Source organism: Eumetopias jubatus, unplaced genomic scaffold, assembly GCF_037043125.1.
Source record: "Eumetopias jubatus isolate StellerSeaLion01/CBP00866 unplaced genomic scaffold, mEumJub1_p1.0 scaffold_9, whole genome shotgun sequence".
Lineage (NCBI taxonomy): Eukaryota > Metazoa > Chordata > Mammalia > Carnivora > Otariidae > Eumetopias > Eumetopias jubatus.
Genome location: NW_028274815.1, coordinates 76,173,224 through 76,188,965, shown reverse-complemented (window position 1 = coordinate 76,188,965; position 15,742 = coordinate 76,173,224). Strand labels below are relative to the sequence as shown.

The window sequence follows — 15,742 nt, the reverse complement described above, 5'->3', positions numbered from 1 at the left end:
TAACATTAAAAAAAAATCCAAGACAATTTAAAAGGCAAGTTAACAAAGCAACCCACTTGTGTTTCTTAAAAGCCCACTAAACTAAAAGAGTAAATGTAGACACACATCAATATATAGAATAGAGCTAAAAGCACATACACTCAGAAGAGAAGAAGTGGGACGGGGAGTCAATTAAGAACTTTAATTCCGTTTTTTGTTCTTTTTTTTTTAAGGTAAAATGTAAACACTGAATTGAAATTTTAATTAAGCCTTTAAGTTGTTTTTAATTCAAATTTACCTCTGTATTGCTTGAAACTATTACAATAAGCATATACTTAGATGTTATGTTGTGTAATTTAAAAAAATCATAGAAATTTTAATGAGACAATATCTCCATCTAGTGGAGAATGTAGAATACATAATAAGTCACTAAGATTACTGCTGATGACTTTTTATAGAATTACAGAAAATGATAAAATAACAACTAATGAGAAAACAAGCAGTAAGAACACAACTTCTGGAGGCTTGATACACCCGAGCAGCTCACACTTCACTGAGTAATAAGGCTGATTTCTCTTAAAAGGCTGCTTGACTGTAAGGATTCTCACTACAGACAGTGAACCACATCACTAGAAGCCGACTGTGGCCCAAACCCAAGTTGACGGAGCACCACCTGGCTGCCAAGACAGGTGTTAGCACTCAAAGCTTTCTGTTGTAGCACCTTACATACTGCACTGGGGTGCACCATTTACACATTCCCCAAAATAAATCACTGATAAGCTCAAAGACTTTATTTTCTAGAAATGTTCTGCAAACATCTGCAGCCTGATTTACTATATAAAAAACATTTTGTACATTATGTCACTGAAACACCAATTACAATACTACAATGTTGATTTTATACATGCTACCTTTGATCTCTGCTGAAGCACCAATATTTGGCACACTGGCATTCAAGTCCTCCAAATCAAAGCTATCACGTTCTTTGAGTATTTTGGCTTGAGTGAAGTAATCATTAGTATCTCGTGGTTGAATCTCACTCAGAATCGTCTGTAAGCGGCTTGCTGACTCTGAGGGAGAGAGAAGGGAGTGCATAAATCACAGTTCTACAGCCCATGCGATTTCCCTTGGGAGTATTTGCCCTCAATTTTGTAATTTTTTTTTTTTTTTTTTGGAGAGAGAGAGCTCGCCAAGCAGGGTGGGAGGGGGAAGGAGCAGAGGGACAGGGAGAGAGAGACTCTTAAGCAGGCTCCATGCTCAGCAGGGAGCCCCACGCAGGGCTTGATCTCAGGACCCTGAGATCATGACATGATCCAAAATCAAGAGTCCTATGCTTAACTGACTGAGCCACCCAGGTGCCCCGAATTTTATAATTTTTAACACTTGATAATCAGCTCTATTAGAAGGGACTCATGGGGTAGATAATGTGAAAATTACTTATTAAGGTCTTCATGACACTTGAGTGTGCTTTTAAAATATGGCCAAAATTTTAAATTGGTTGAAGACAGGACAAAACAACACAACAGAAACTCTCCACAAGACAAAGACCATCATCTCATTTACACTGCTTTTCTTTCTTTCTTTTACATTGCTTTTCTTAGTGTTGTCTAAGAATCTCAAATATGGTGCTCAATCATGTGAAAAAAGAGCACTAAACTTCAGGCAATTTGGTTTTAAGAGGTAAGAAACCACCACAACAAAAACAATCTTTAATACAATACTGTATTGTCAACTGTACTTTAATTAAAAATAAAGAAAAAAATCTTTTAGAGCTCAGGAATATGATAAAGACTTTGTATTTGACTTTGAAATGCATTAGGTAATATACTGCTTTCTAAGTATGATTTACAGCCCTAGTATTGTATTGAACTTCATTTTTATTCCTTAAGCACTCAATGGATTAGGAAATGTAAGCTCCACAAATGCAACACTTTGTTCACTGCTGAGTCACCAGCACCTATAACAGAAACTGGCTCATGGCAGAGGTTCAGTAACAATGGGCTAAGGGAATGAACAGATGATGAGGTAATGAAGAGCTAGGCAGGCTCAGATACTTTAAGAAAAAAAAAAAACAGCTAGTCACCTGAAACCAATTAACAAATCAAAGAACAGGTATTTTATATACCTATTAGACACACTTACTTTTTTTTAAAGATTTTAGTTATTTATTTGTCAGAGAGAGAGACAACATGCACAAGCAGGGGGAGCGACAGGCAGAGAGAGGAGCAGGCTCCTAGCTGAGCAAGGAGCCCGACACAGGACTTGATCCCAGGACTCCATGATCATGACCCGAGCCGAAGGCAGATGCTCAACCAACTGAGCCACCCAGGTGTCCCTAGATACACTTACATTTTAGGTCTTATAGGAGATACAAAGACACAAAGGGCTATCAGGATGATTCAACCAACATCTTATGTTCACTTGTGGCTTCCATGAAATATTGCCAAAACAAATTTTGACAGCCATGAAAATGTAACACTGGTTCCAAATAGAAACCATGGAAAGACTAAGAAAAAAAGGATGATCAGAATAAAATTTTACCCATTCGTTTTTATGGCTTTCAGAGGAAACGTTTTCAAGGAATTCAGAATGCATGGTAGATAATGTGGAACAGAAACAGGAATAATAGAGACAACCCGAGGAAAAAAGAAAAGGCAAAATCAAGGAAAAGTCTGTGGGCCACAGACTGTTCTTGAGACCAACGGACATTTTAAAACTTAATAACAGAATTTTAGCGTACTTTATAGGCCCCACCCACCATAGGTGAAAAATATTCAAGATTTCTCATCCAGAATATACTGGTACTTGCCTGATCCAAATACTAGCTTTAAGATTGGATGTTTCTTATTCCCACGTATTGTTTAAGTAGGAAAACTAAAACATCAAATTTTGGTATACCAGACAAAATAAACAAAATAAACAAATAACTGTGTCTTACTCATGAATCATGACCAATCTGCCAATTCATTTTTAGTAGAGAACAAAACCTAACATTTTCTATGCAAACACACAACACCAAGTTACTTTAATTGGGTATTTATGATATGCTCAGTGTGTTTTTAATACAAGCCTCTCATTTGCACTCCTCAAACTTTACTTGCATTCACAAACTACTTCAACACCAAATGTACACCGTTCACAGCCAAATCCCTTCTGGCTGTTATAGTACAGGTATATATATATATATATATATATATATATATATATACGCCACCTACAGTGTCCCACACACTGGGTTTAGTTCCTATCCTTTCTGGAATTGCTCATTCATTGATTTATTCATTATAACAAGTATTTATTGTATGCCTATTTCTACCAGGCACTTGCCAAGGACAACGGAGGAAAGTATCAATAAAATCCCTCTTAAATCGCAACAACTCCATGAAGAACACTTTGGAAAGAAAAAGAGATAAGACTGGCAAGTTTGCAGGAGTCCAACTATTAGAGGACCTAGTCTGAGGTCACTCAAGTATTTTAAACAAATGGGGTGGGGCAGAGCACAAGAGTTAAGTAGAGATTATGCGTAACATGATGAATTACATGAGTAGAAAAGACTGCTGTGGATACACTATAAAAGAAAATGGAAGGAGCCAAGAGTATATGCGGGGAAACCAAATGGGAGGGCCCTAGAGTTACACAAACAAGAGAGACAAAAGCCTGGAGTAAGGTAAGAAGATGGCAGATAAAAAGAAAACACGTTTGAGAGATATTTAAGGGGCACCACTGAAAGAACATGAGGACAGGCAAGATGTAAGAACAGAAGAGAGATGTCAAGCACTCCCAGGCTCTTGACTTGCACAAACAGATCTTTGGTAGGGCCATTTGCAAAGACACGAGTTGGTAGGGAAAAGGCAGATGAAAGTTCGTGAGTTCAATGGGGCATTTTGAGTATCTCCTCCCATTTTTTGTTTTAATTAAATTCCTGATTCCTAATAAGCTGCCATCTCTGACTAAACCCCACCTCCCTGATTTATATTGCTCACTCTCCCAGCCCCAGCAGCTACCTGGTAGGTGATGCTCTGAAATGACAGTATTAGGAAATCCAATTTACCCCAGAAGAGGAAGTACCTTGCTCATCACCTGGTTTATTTATTTGTTTTGGTTATTTTTTAAGAGTTAAAAACATTACTACAGTGGCAGAAATATCACTAATCATAATAAATAGCTTCTTGACCCACCTACTTAGCTTCTGTATCTTCCCAAAGAAATGATTTGGCGGGGAGAGGTGTAATGAGCAAAAAATATAGGAATTCTAGCTTTTTTCATTTGCTGACCTGAATCAGTGTCCATTGGGATGAGGCCTTCTGGGGAGGAGCTCTGAATGACCGGAGACACCACAGCAGAAAGCCTGTAAGACATCAAAAGGAGCTTCTCTACCACAGGTCTCCATTCGCTCACCAACCGTAGGCTGCTGCAACAAGGACAGTACGGAAATTTATACTAAAAGCAAAATTCAAACATTTTTAAAGAAAATTACTACATAAAAGGTTGAATCTGCTTCAAAATTGTGCGATCTATGAAATATTTAAGATATAAAAATACGTATACATAGGTAAATTTTTAAATCTAATTTTTAATTATCTTTAAGGCAATATATTCCTTTCCCAGGACACATTGCAGTAAGGGTTTAAAGCTCAGAAAAGCATGCTCAGGAGACAGCTGTGGTACACGTACTTTAGAGATAACCTCTGCAAAGCGCCCGTTATACAGTGAACTCGCCCATACAGTGGAAATGATGCTGCTGCCTGAAGGAGAGAATTTTCAGCCTGAGATACTTCTTCCTCAAGATTTTCCAACAAGCATTTGATAACTAGAAAAAGCAAACAAAAAACCAAAGTAATGCCAGCTTAAAAACACATTTATAAATTTGTGAATAGCTAAGCAGTCCCCACAAAAAAAATCCAACTCACTAAACTTTGTTAGAGGTTTTATATTAAAAAAGAGATTTTTCAAAGTTATCCAGCCTGCTATACACTTCCAGTCAAGAAGGCAGAACTGTGTCTTTCCCTAACTTCCTGGATCCATTTTCAGCATTCACTCTGAATCGTTCCTCCTAGATATCCTCTATCTGGGGAATCAGACCCCAGGCCCATGTGCCATGTGCTATTTGAACAGTTGTTGTTTTGTGGTTTTTTTAAATAATGGCTTTATTGAGATATAATTCACATACCACACAATTTATACATTTAAAGTATATAAGTCAATGGTTTTTAGTATATTCATAGATATATGCAATCATCATGAATTTTAGAACATTTTAATCCTCCCCCGCAAAAAACCCTTACCCATTATCAGTCAGTCCCCTCCCTGCACCTCTCCCCTTCCCCAGCCCTAAGAAAAAATTTATCTATTTTCTATAGATTTGCATATTCTGGACATACATAAACAGAATCATAAAACATGTGGCTTCTTTCACTTAGCACAGCGTTTTCAAAGTTCATCCATGTTGTAGCATGCATCACTATTCCATTCCTTTTTATGGCTGAGTAACAGTCCACTGTATGAACATACCACATTTTATTTATCTATTTATCAGTTAATGGACATGGGAGTTATTTCCATGTTTTGGCTATTAAGTATAATTCTGCTGTGAACATTCACATACAAGTTTCTGTTTGGGCATACTTTTCATTTCTCTTAATATATGCCCAGTATAGACTAAATGTTTATGTCCTTCCCAAAATTCCTATTTGAAGCCCCAAGCCCCATATTTGAAAATGGAGTCTTTAGGAAGAAATTAGGTTTAGATGAGGTTGTGAGAGTGGGACTCCCCCCTTCGCCCAATGACAGGATTAGAGTCCTTATAAGAAGAGGAAGAGAGACCAGAACCGATATCCCCTCCATGTGAGCATAGAGCAAGAAGGGTACTATCTGAAGCCAGGGAAAGGGTTCTCACCAGGAACTGAAATTGCTCCCACCTTAATCTGGAACTTCCCAGCCTCCAGAACTGTGAGAGAGAGATGTTTGTTGTTTAAGCCGCCCAGGCGATGGTATCTTGTTACAGCAGCCTGAGTGTGGAACTGTAGGATCATATGGTAACGCCATGTTTAACTTTCCAGGGAACTGCCAGACTGTTTTCCAATGCAGCTGCACCGTTTTACATTCCTGCCGGCAGTGTGTGAGGGCTTTGCTTTTTCCACATCCCCTCAACATCTGTTATTATCTATTTTCTTATTTATAGCCACCCTACTGGGTGTGAAGTGCTTCCTCACTGTAATTTGGATTTGCATTTCCCTACTGGCTAATATGCTGACCATCTTTTCATGTGATTATTTTTCACATTTATCCTTTAGGAGAAATGTCTATTCAGATTCTTTGTCCATTTTTAAATTTGGTTATATCCTTTTACTAGGGAGTTGTAAAAATTCTTTATATATTCTAGATATAAGTCCCTTATCAGATAAAGGAGTCGCAAGTATGTTTCCCATTCTACAGGTTGTCCTTTCACTTTCTTAATGACATCCTTGACACACATGTTTCAAATTTTCATTAAGTCCAATTTATCTATTTTTTCTTTGCTTGTGCTGTGGGTGTCAAATCTAAGAAACCACTACCTAACCTAAGATCACAAAGATTTACACTCATGTTTTCCTCTAAGAGTTTTATTGTTTTTAGCTTTTGCATTTAGGTCTTTGATCCATTTTAAATTAATTTTTGTATATGGTATGAAGAAGTGGGTTCAACTTCATTCTTTTGCAGGTAACTATCCAGTTATCCCAGCATAGTCGATGTCACCTCTCACCACTCAAGAGTTATAGTTTAATTAGAACTGTGTATAACCAGTAAATTATTAACATTTAAAATATACAAAGAAGTCCTAAAAATCAATAGGAAAAAGATAAACAGCCCTACAGAAAACTAAATGAAGAACATGAACAGGCATACAGAAGGGGAGAAGTGAAGTGCTTACAAACATGTAAAAAGATGCTCAATTACATTAACAACAAGAAAAACGCAAGATGAAACCACAAGACAGCTACTTCATATCCCGTAAACCTTTAAAATCTGACAATAGCAAGTTATAGTGATGATGTAATACACCACAACTCTCAAAATTTATAATTTGGCATCATCTAGTTAAGTTGAAGATGCACATACTTTATGACTAGGCTATTCTACTTTTTTGTTTACCATAAACTCTTAGACACGTCCATTAGAAGAGATATATACGAGAATGTTAACATCAGCATTATTTATTTAGAAAAAAGAAGTCCCTCAACAGGAGAATGTATTAATAAAATGCAGTAAATTCGTATAATACATATGGTACTATTTATATAAAATTCAAAGTCATGTAAAAGTAAGTAAAATATTATTTAATGATATATACATGGGTGGTAAAAATAAGATGAAAGTCTGACATTAACCATATGAGAGTAATTATATGGCAGGGGGAGGGAGCTAGGATAGAAGAGAAGCTTTAAAGGTATGGGTGTTATTGTATTTCTTAAGTTGGGTGTTATAACCTAGCTTGGGAATAAAACTTGTGACATTTTTATACTATTATTATTTAAATTCTATATCTATATTTAAATTATTTTTGTATGCTTGAAATATCTCATGGAGTTTTTAAATGACTCGAATTTGAAAGCCTGTACATGAACAGTTTACCCCAAATACAAACCTCTTCCTGTCACGTATCAGGGTCTCCTTTTGAGCCCAGCCCTGAAGCAACTAGAGTGGACAAGTGCCATCTTCCATGGCACTGTCCCCTCCTTATCCCCATTTCTACCAGAACTACCCATGGCCTCCTAATTTTCTCCCATTATTAGTTCTCTTTCTCGGGGCATTTTTTACCATCTTGGAGAGAACAGTTTTTAACACTCTTCCTACATCTGACCTCTCTTTCTCTCTCTCTTTTTTTTTTAAATAAAAATCCATATCTGTCCTTATTATAATACAACTCCAAAGTGAATATTTACCAGCACAAAATTAAGCACATGAATCCCCAAGAAATACTTGCTGGACATCACTAGACCTAAACCAACCAACTAGGTTTTAGAACTGGCTATATGGGAAGAGTAAAAGGCAGGGGTGTGACAGTCAGTTAAAACACAAATCTGATAGACAAAGGAACTCTGCTCTTTATAGAAATAGCAAAGATCATCTAGCTATAGTCATAGTAAAATTTCTGCCTCCCCCAAAAGTACATTTTTGGTAGAGAAAGACGTCCTGTTTATTTATTTATTTATTAAGATTTTATTTATTTGTCAGAGAGAGAGAGAGAAGTAGAGAGAGAGCACAAACAGGGGGGAGCAGCAGACAGAGGGAGAAGAAGGCTCCCTGCTGAGCAAGGAGCTGGATGTGGGACTCGATCCCAGGACCCTGGAATCATGACCCGAGCTGAAGGCAAACATTTAATCAACTGAGCCACCCAAGTGTCCCAAGACGTCCTATTTAAATAAGAGCTTTAATAATGTACATTTGTGTAATCTACTTATTTAACATGAACCCTCTGTTTAGAAACAGTGTTATAGCTGAGTAAGCTATTTACTTGCAAAAGAGAAATTCACAGTATTCTTATATGCTAGTAAACTCTTCAATTAAAAAAAAAACACAAAATAGGGGCGCCTGGGTGGCTCAGTTGGTTAAGCGTCGCCTTCGGCTCAGGTCATAATCCCAGGGTCCTGAGATTAAGCCCCAAATCGGGCTCCCTGCTCAGCTGGTAGCCTGCTTCTCCCTCTCCCTCTGCCACTCCCCCTGCTTGTACTCTCAATCTCACTCTCTCAAATAAATGAAAATCTTTTAAAAAATTAAAAAAATTTAAAAAACACAAAACAAATGTTTAACCACTAGCTATGCTAACTAAATGAATAGCGAGGGAGTAAGACACTGGTTTGGGTAAGCAACAGCAAAAGGTCATTTATTCAATACAAACCCATTAATGTGTTCCTCTCCACCACAATAGCAGACTTATCTCCATCTCCACATGCAGCTTGCTGAGTTTGTAAGGAGGCAGACAGAGATGAGGGCAGGGCATCCTGCCAGATTAAGAAATTCAACAGGTAGGAAGCTGTCACACAGTCGTATGGTTTAGTGCTTGAGCTGAGCTCCAATGCTGCTTGGAATAAGCCTTGCAGTTTCTCTGAATCCTAGAATAAAGCACAGACTCAGTAACTGTCACTGAAACATTTCTTTAATTTGAAGGAATTTATTTTTTTTTTAAAGATGTTATTTATTTGACAGAGAGACACAGCGAGAGAAGGAACACAAGCAGGGGGAGTGGGAGAGGGAGAAGAAGGCTTCCCGCTGAGCAGGGAGCCCGATGCAGGGCTCGATCCCAAGACCGTGGGATCATGACCTGAGCCGAAGGCAGCCGCTTAACTACTGAGCCACCCAGGTGCCCCTAATTTGAAGGAATTTAAAAATAGAGCCTGCACATAACTGAAACTTGATATAAACATTACTTCAATTCCCTTCTTCCCAGAATACAGGTTAGACTTTATTATAGTAATTACTGATTATCATTATTACTCAGCTCTAGTGATGAGGATCTTGAAAATAATGTCAATTGGGAAATTCGACACTGATAAAGTTTTTTTTTTTCAGTACCTCTTTCTCCAGCAGAAGTATGCTTTTTCCTGTAGAACTTCTGCTATGACTGGCCAGATCATCTTTCTTATGTCCACATGGACCAGAGTTTTTTTGTACACTGAAGTTTCTTTTACCTGGGCAGCATACTACTGCACTTCCCCCATCCCCCTCTCCATTCAGCGAATTCAATGGAAAAAAATACAAATTCACACAAAAGTACAAATCCATCAGGCTATTCCTGGCAAAGATCCATATGTGTGCAGAAAATAAAGTGATCATATCAGCCTCAGAAATTCTGCATCAGAGCTCCCACACCTGTATGTCATAGAAACATCCACTCACATGCATGTCCTAAAGAAGACAGAACAAAGGACAGTTCACTGTAACGTGTATGGAAAGGCCCTGGGCTGAGGTCAAGAGACGTGGGTCCTCATCCCAACTCCATGGTTGGCAAATAACATGTTCAATACACTGGGTCTCAGGATTTCACTGCTCAATAATATTAATTCTACTAGGATTACTCCAAAATTGTCTAATACAAGGGGAAAATCATTATAAGCTTAATTTTTTTTAAAGATTTTATTTATTTATTTGACAGAAAGCGCGAGCACAAGTAGGGGGAGGGGCAGGAAAAGGCAGAGGGAGAAGCAGGTTCCCCACTGAGCAGGGAGACCGATGCTGAATTCAATCCCAGGACCCTGGGATCATGACCTGAGCCGAAGGCAGACGCTTAACGACTGAGCCACCCAGGCGCCCCTTGAATCAGTATGTTTGATAACTATTGGAAATAGATTTCCAATTAAAGTAAATATTGGTATACCTATAGCCAAATTAAAAATTAAGCTTATGGGGCACCTGGGTGGCTCAGTCGTTAAGTGTCTGCCTTCAGCTCAGGTCATGATCCCAGGGTCCTGGGATTGAATTCAGCATCGGGCTCCCTGCTCAGTGGGAAGCCTGCTTCTCCCTCTCCTTCGCCCCCTGCTTGTGTTCCTGCTCTCGCTATCTCTCTGTCAAATAAATAAATAAAATCTTTAAAAAAAAATACTGATTCAAATATCAACTTCTTTCAGTTTAAATTCTTTGCCATTTGATATGTTTAATTTTCTGTGACCTAAAAAAGACAGTGGCCAAAAGCTCAAATCGAAATAAATATTAGAAAGAACCAATTAAGCATCTAAGCCATTTTTTTGGTAACTGACAGTTAAGTCCCTGAACTGCTTAACTGACAATTAGTAAGAAACACAATAAATAGCCTTTGGAGTCTAAAATATCTTTGTTCTGGGGCACCTGGGTGGCTCAGTCAGTTAAGCATCTGCCTTCAGCTCAGGTTATGATCCCAGGGTCCTGGGATCAAGCCCCACGTTGGGCTCCCTGCTCAGCAGGGAGTCTGCTTCTCCCTCTCCCTCTGCTCCTCCCGCTGCTTGTGCTCTCTCAGTCACTTGCTCTCTCTCAAATAAATAAAATCTTAAAAATACATAAATAAATAAATAAATAAATAAAATATCTTTCTTCGATCATCTGAGGTCAGTAAAAATATAATATAAAGACCTTGGATATGTAGGTCCACAAGAAAAAAGGGTAACAGACAATGTGAGTAATAAAGTCATGTACTACAAAGATATGTCATCAAAAATATATATACACAGGGGCACTTGTGTGGCTCAGGTGGTTAAGCGTCTGCCTTCTGCTCAGGTCATGATCCCAGAGTCCTGGGATCGAGCTCCACATCAGGCTCCTGGCTCAGCGGGGAGCCTGCTTCTCCCTCTCCCTCTGCCTCTTCCCCTGCTCATGCTCTCTCTCTATATATATCTCTGTGTCTCAAATGAATAAAATCTTTAAAAATAAAATAAAAAGTATATATACACACAGGTCCTTATATTACTTAAGTTTCAAAAACGTTTTAAAGTTATCTCAAAGGACCAGGGCGCCTGGGTGGCTCAGTCGTTAAGCGTCTGCCTTCGGCTCAGGTCATGATCCCAGAGTCCTGGGATCGAGCCCCGCATCGGGCTCCTGGGAAGCCTGCTTCTCCCTCTCAGCGGGAAGCCTGCTTCTCCCTCTCCCACTCTCCCTGCTTGTGTTTCCTCTCTCGCTGTGTCACTCTCTATCAAATAAATAAATAAAATCTTTAAAAAAATAAAATAAATAAAAAAACAAAAAATAAAGTTATCTCAAAGGACCAAGTCTTTCATATAGGTGCTGTAATATACCCCCCCCCCAAGATATTCACAAAATATTTGCCAGGAATGAGTCACAGTTATATATATGATACAAGGCTTCAGTGTGATGAATGGTAAGGGGCAAGGAGGATGGGAAGGTGGGAGAGAAGAAAGGAAGAGAAAGCATCTCCTTTAAAAACTATATTTTACAAAAGTTAGAAGCCTAAGCACCAAAAGAAGCTTTTGCTTACCAAAGCATCTGAAAGACCACAAAGATAAATGGACACTGGAGAACAACTCCCAATACGGACCCAAGTTAGAGAAGATCCTGCAATGCCATCTGGAAGCCATGGAAACAGATACCTTGTGTCCTCTGACATGTGCTCCTACAGAATCCCACTGCATCTCGGGGCACCTGGGTGGCTCAGTCAGTTAGCCGTCTGCCTTTGGCTCTGGTCATGATCCCGGGGTCCTGGGATCAAGCCCGGCATTGGGCTCCCTACTCAGTGGGGAACCTGCTTCTCCCTCTCTCTCTACCCCTCCCCCCTGCTCTTATGCTCTTTCTCTAATAAATAAATAAATAAATAAAATCTTAAAAAAAAAAAAAAAAAAGAATCCCACTGCATCTACAAGCTATCCTGCCCTAAAAAGAGCCTAACAGCCAGAGAACAGACCATGGCTCAGTGGCAGCCCCTGTAGGTGCCTTCGGCCTCTATACAGCTCTAACAGAAAGCCATAGCAAAGCTCTAGAATAGTAAACCCACAGCTGCTGGTGACCTCACAGCCCCAGAACATACTTCAAGGGCAGAGCCAAGCACTTAGGCTAGGGGGTCCCCTGCAGACCCATCCCCATGCTGTGCCCACACTCCCGAGCCCACCTTTGCTTCCTACCACATGGTTGGCAGTGCCTGCTGTCAGGAAGAGAGTGGGGGCTAGGGATGGGGTAGAAGGCCAGGATAGAAAACTGCTGTTAACCTCAAGTACTCTGAGTTTCAGTCTCAGTTTAGCTATTGCTTGTTGGAAGATCAGAAACACAGTCTCTGCCTCACTTACACTCAGCTTCCCAGTCAACTTAGCAAGGATGTTATCTCAAAAAACACACATTACTGTAAGTGATGTGTTTTGACAGAATATTAACATGTCCACGGGAACTTGGGAGACCGCAGTTAACTGAAATCTACCAATACTCTTGTGAGCAATAAAACCTACTGCTTCTTACACCTTCCTTTTTATCAAAACAATAAAAGAAGCAAAGCTCATGAATTTGGAGGTTTTTTTCTCTTATATTTCCTCCTTCCACACCATCCATCCCTACCTCCTCCAACCTACCATCCTGCAACAGTAAAAGTATTAATGATAACTGAAACAGAAGATATAAGAAGGCAGATGCAAAAAGCCTGCACAATCTACAGACTGTTTTATTTGCTGCTAAAATAGAAAGTTTGCATGCATACACCACATTTGCATTTCCAAAGAAAAAGTCCAAATACCTGAAATTGTACAACTGTTTTTGGTAACTTCATTAGAAGATCAAACGCTAAAATCTTCACTTCTTCAAAAGTGCTGGTAAAACATTCCATTAGTGTTTGGAAACGACCTACATCAATATCATGACTCAGTTGATACACTGTTTGGACTTGACCTAAAAATAGAAAAAGATTTAAAAGTGAATACAAGAGGGGGGCCTGGCTGGCTCAGTTGATACAGCATGTGACTCTTGATCTCAGACTCGCAAGTTCAAGACCCACGTTGGGCATGGAGCCTCCTTAAAATAATTAAAAATGAATTATTTTAATAATTAATAAAAAAGGGAAATCAACATGTGGAAGTTATCTGAGCAAATTTATAGAAAACTGGCACAAAGATTCACACTTCACAGTTTACCCACATTAGCATAAAAGAATAATTTTTCCTTAATTTATTTCCTAAAATGATAAAATAAATATTAAAGCTCCCTAAATAAAAAGTACTTCTTAAAATTTTGTTTAAAACCACTTCATTCTCTTTCAAAAGGTTATATTGTATATAAAAGATTCCTAAGTTAGCTTTCAAATAAAATGAAATAAATTTAGGAATATGTCTTTTAAAAAATCTTTGTAAAATGTCTTAACCTAGAATCCAAAGTCCTACCATGTCTTAGTTAAACCGACACAGAATAATTGATATGATGATGTATCCTAGAATTACTGGGCATCAAAGATAAAGAAAGAGTCTTCTGGCTATTCAGGCACAAAGTTCAATTCATCTCCAAAATGAATTGGGAGATGGGAAAACGTTAGGCTGGCTTTACTCTTTACCTTAGCAACATGTAGTGCTAGAAGACAGTGGAGCAACATCCTCAGGGAAAGGTATGGTGAAAAATTAGACATCAAAATCCTACTCTAGGGGCACCTGGGTGGCTCAGTCGGTTAAGCATCCAACTCTTGATCTTGGCTCAGGTCATGATCTCAATGTCGCGAGACCCAGCCCTGCGTTGGGCTCCACGCTCAGGGGAGAGTCTGCTTGAGGATTCTCTCTCCCCCTCTGCCTCTTCCCCTGCATGCCCTCTCTCTCTCTTGAATAGTAAATAAATAAATATTTAAAAAATCCTACTCCAGCATCAAGTACAATGTCAATAGAAGCATTTTTGAATGTGTGAGAAATTAAGAACTATATCTCCCCAAAAACTCTTCTCAAAATGAAGATGAATTTCAGCCAATGAAGAAATGAACAGAAAAACTATCACAAAAGAATGATGGCAGTCACCAAATCCATTTAACTCCGAGATTTAAGACTAAACAATTGTGGCAATAATGGGTTTCACGGCAGAATGTAAAGAACATTTAACAACATTTAACAAATTAACCACTCTGATAACACCTGAAAACATGCCTATGCTAATTTGAAGAATGATGTTCAATATAATATGCATTTCTTATTTAATCTTAACTCACAAGTTAGTGCAACCCGTGAAATTCCTAGAGCAAGTAAATGGACTTTTTATCACTTCGTTCACACCTCTGCTTAAACTTGCTTCTTTTCCAACTCAGATGCTTCTCATTCCTTTTTCTTGCCTTACTGCTCCGGCTAAAGTTTTCAGTATATAATGGTGATCAGGAGTGGTCAAAGTGAGCTTCTGTGTCTTGTTTCTGATCACAGAGGAAAGACTTTCAGTCTTTTACCATTGAGTTTGGTGTCAAGTGTGGGTTCTTCATGAATGTCCTTTATCCTATTGAGGAAGCTCCCTACTATTCCTAGTTTCTTGAGTGTTTATCATATCAGGATGCTGAATTTTGTCAACAGCTTTTCTGCATCAATTGAGATTATCATGGGTTTTTTCCCCTTCATTTTAATGTGGTATATTACATTGACTATTTTTTTCTTACATTGAACACCCTTGCATTCCTGGGATAAATTCCACTTAGTCATGGGTATAATACTTTTAATATGGTGTTGGCTTTGGTTTGCTTGTATTCTGTTAAGAATTTTTGCATTTATGTTCATAAGGAATACTGGCCTATAGTTTTCTTTTCTTGTGGTGGCTTTGTCTGGCTTTGGTACCACAGTGATGCTGGCTTCACAGAATGAGTTTGGAAATGTTCCCTCCTGTCCAATTTTTACAAGTTTGTTAACGTTAATTCTTTAAATGTTTGGTAGAATTCACCAGTGAAGCCACTTCCTCTGGACTTTCCTTTGCTGAGAGGCTTTTGACTACTGACCCCCACCTCTTATTTGTTACAGATAACAAATTTTCTATTTGTTAAGTCAGTAATTTGTATGTTTCTAGGAATCTGTCCATTTCATTTAAGTTACCTAATTCATTGAAAGTACAATCCTTTTTATTTCTGTAATGCCAGTAGAAATGTCCCTGCTTGTATTTCTGATCTTAGTTATTTGCACCTTCTTTTGTTTTATTCTTAGTATAGCTACAATTTTGCTGACCTTTTAGAAAAACCAACTTTTGTTTTCATTGATTTCTCTATAATGTTTTCCTATTCCCCATTTCATTTATCTCTGTTCTAATCTTTATTTCCTTCCTTCTGCTAGATTTGGGTTAGGTTTGCTCTTCTTTTTCTCATTCCTTGAGGTGTAAA

General features: G+C 38.5%; 1 protein-coding gene across 5 annotated transcripts in view; it reads right to left on the bottom strand.

Moving 5' to 3' along the window:
* The window catches only part of THADA (THADA armadillo repeat containing), a 322,099-nt gene that overhangs the window by 275,380 nt on the left and 30,977 nt on the right, over nucleotides 1-15,742 (bottom strand). For 3 of the 5 annotated variants that reach the window (XM_028103861.2, XM_088026549.1, XM_088026548.1), the window contains exons 16-20: nucleotides 13,160-13,311; nucleotides 8,858-9,071; nucleotides 4,654-4,789; nucleotides 4,254-4,390; nucleotides 891-1,049 (exon numbers count right to left, since the gene is read on the bottom strand). In XM_028103861.2, coding sequence (XP_027959662.1) covers nucleotides 891-1,049; nucleotides 4,254-4,390; nucleotides 4,654-4,789; nucleotides 8,858-9,071; nucleotides 13,160-13,311 — 798 coding nt within the window. The remainder of the gene's footprint in view (nucleotides 1-890; nucleotides 1,050-4,253; nucleotides 4,391-4,653; nucleotides 4,790-8,857; nucleotides 9,072-13,159; nucleotides 13,312-15,742) is intronic. The other 2 variants (XM_088026547.1, XM_088026550.1) reach the window with 1 other exon arrangement.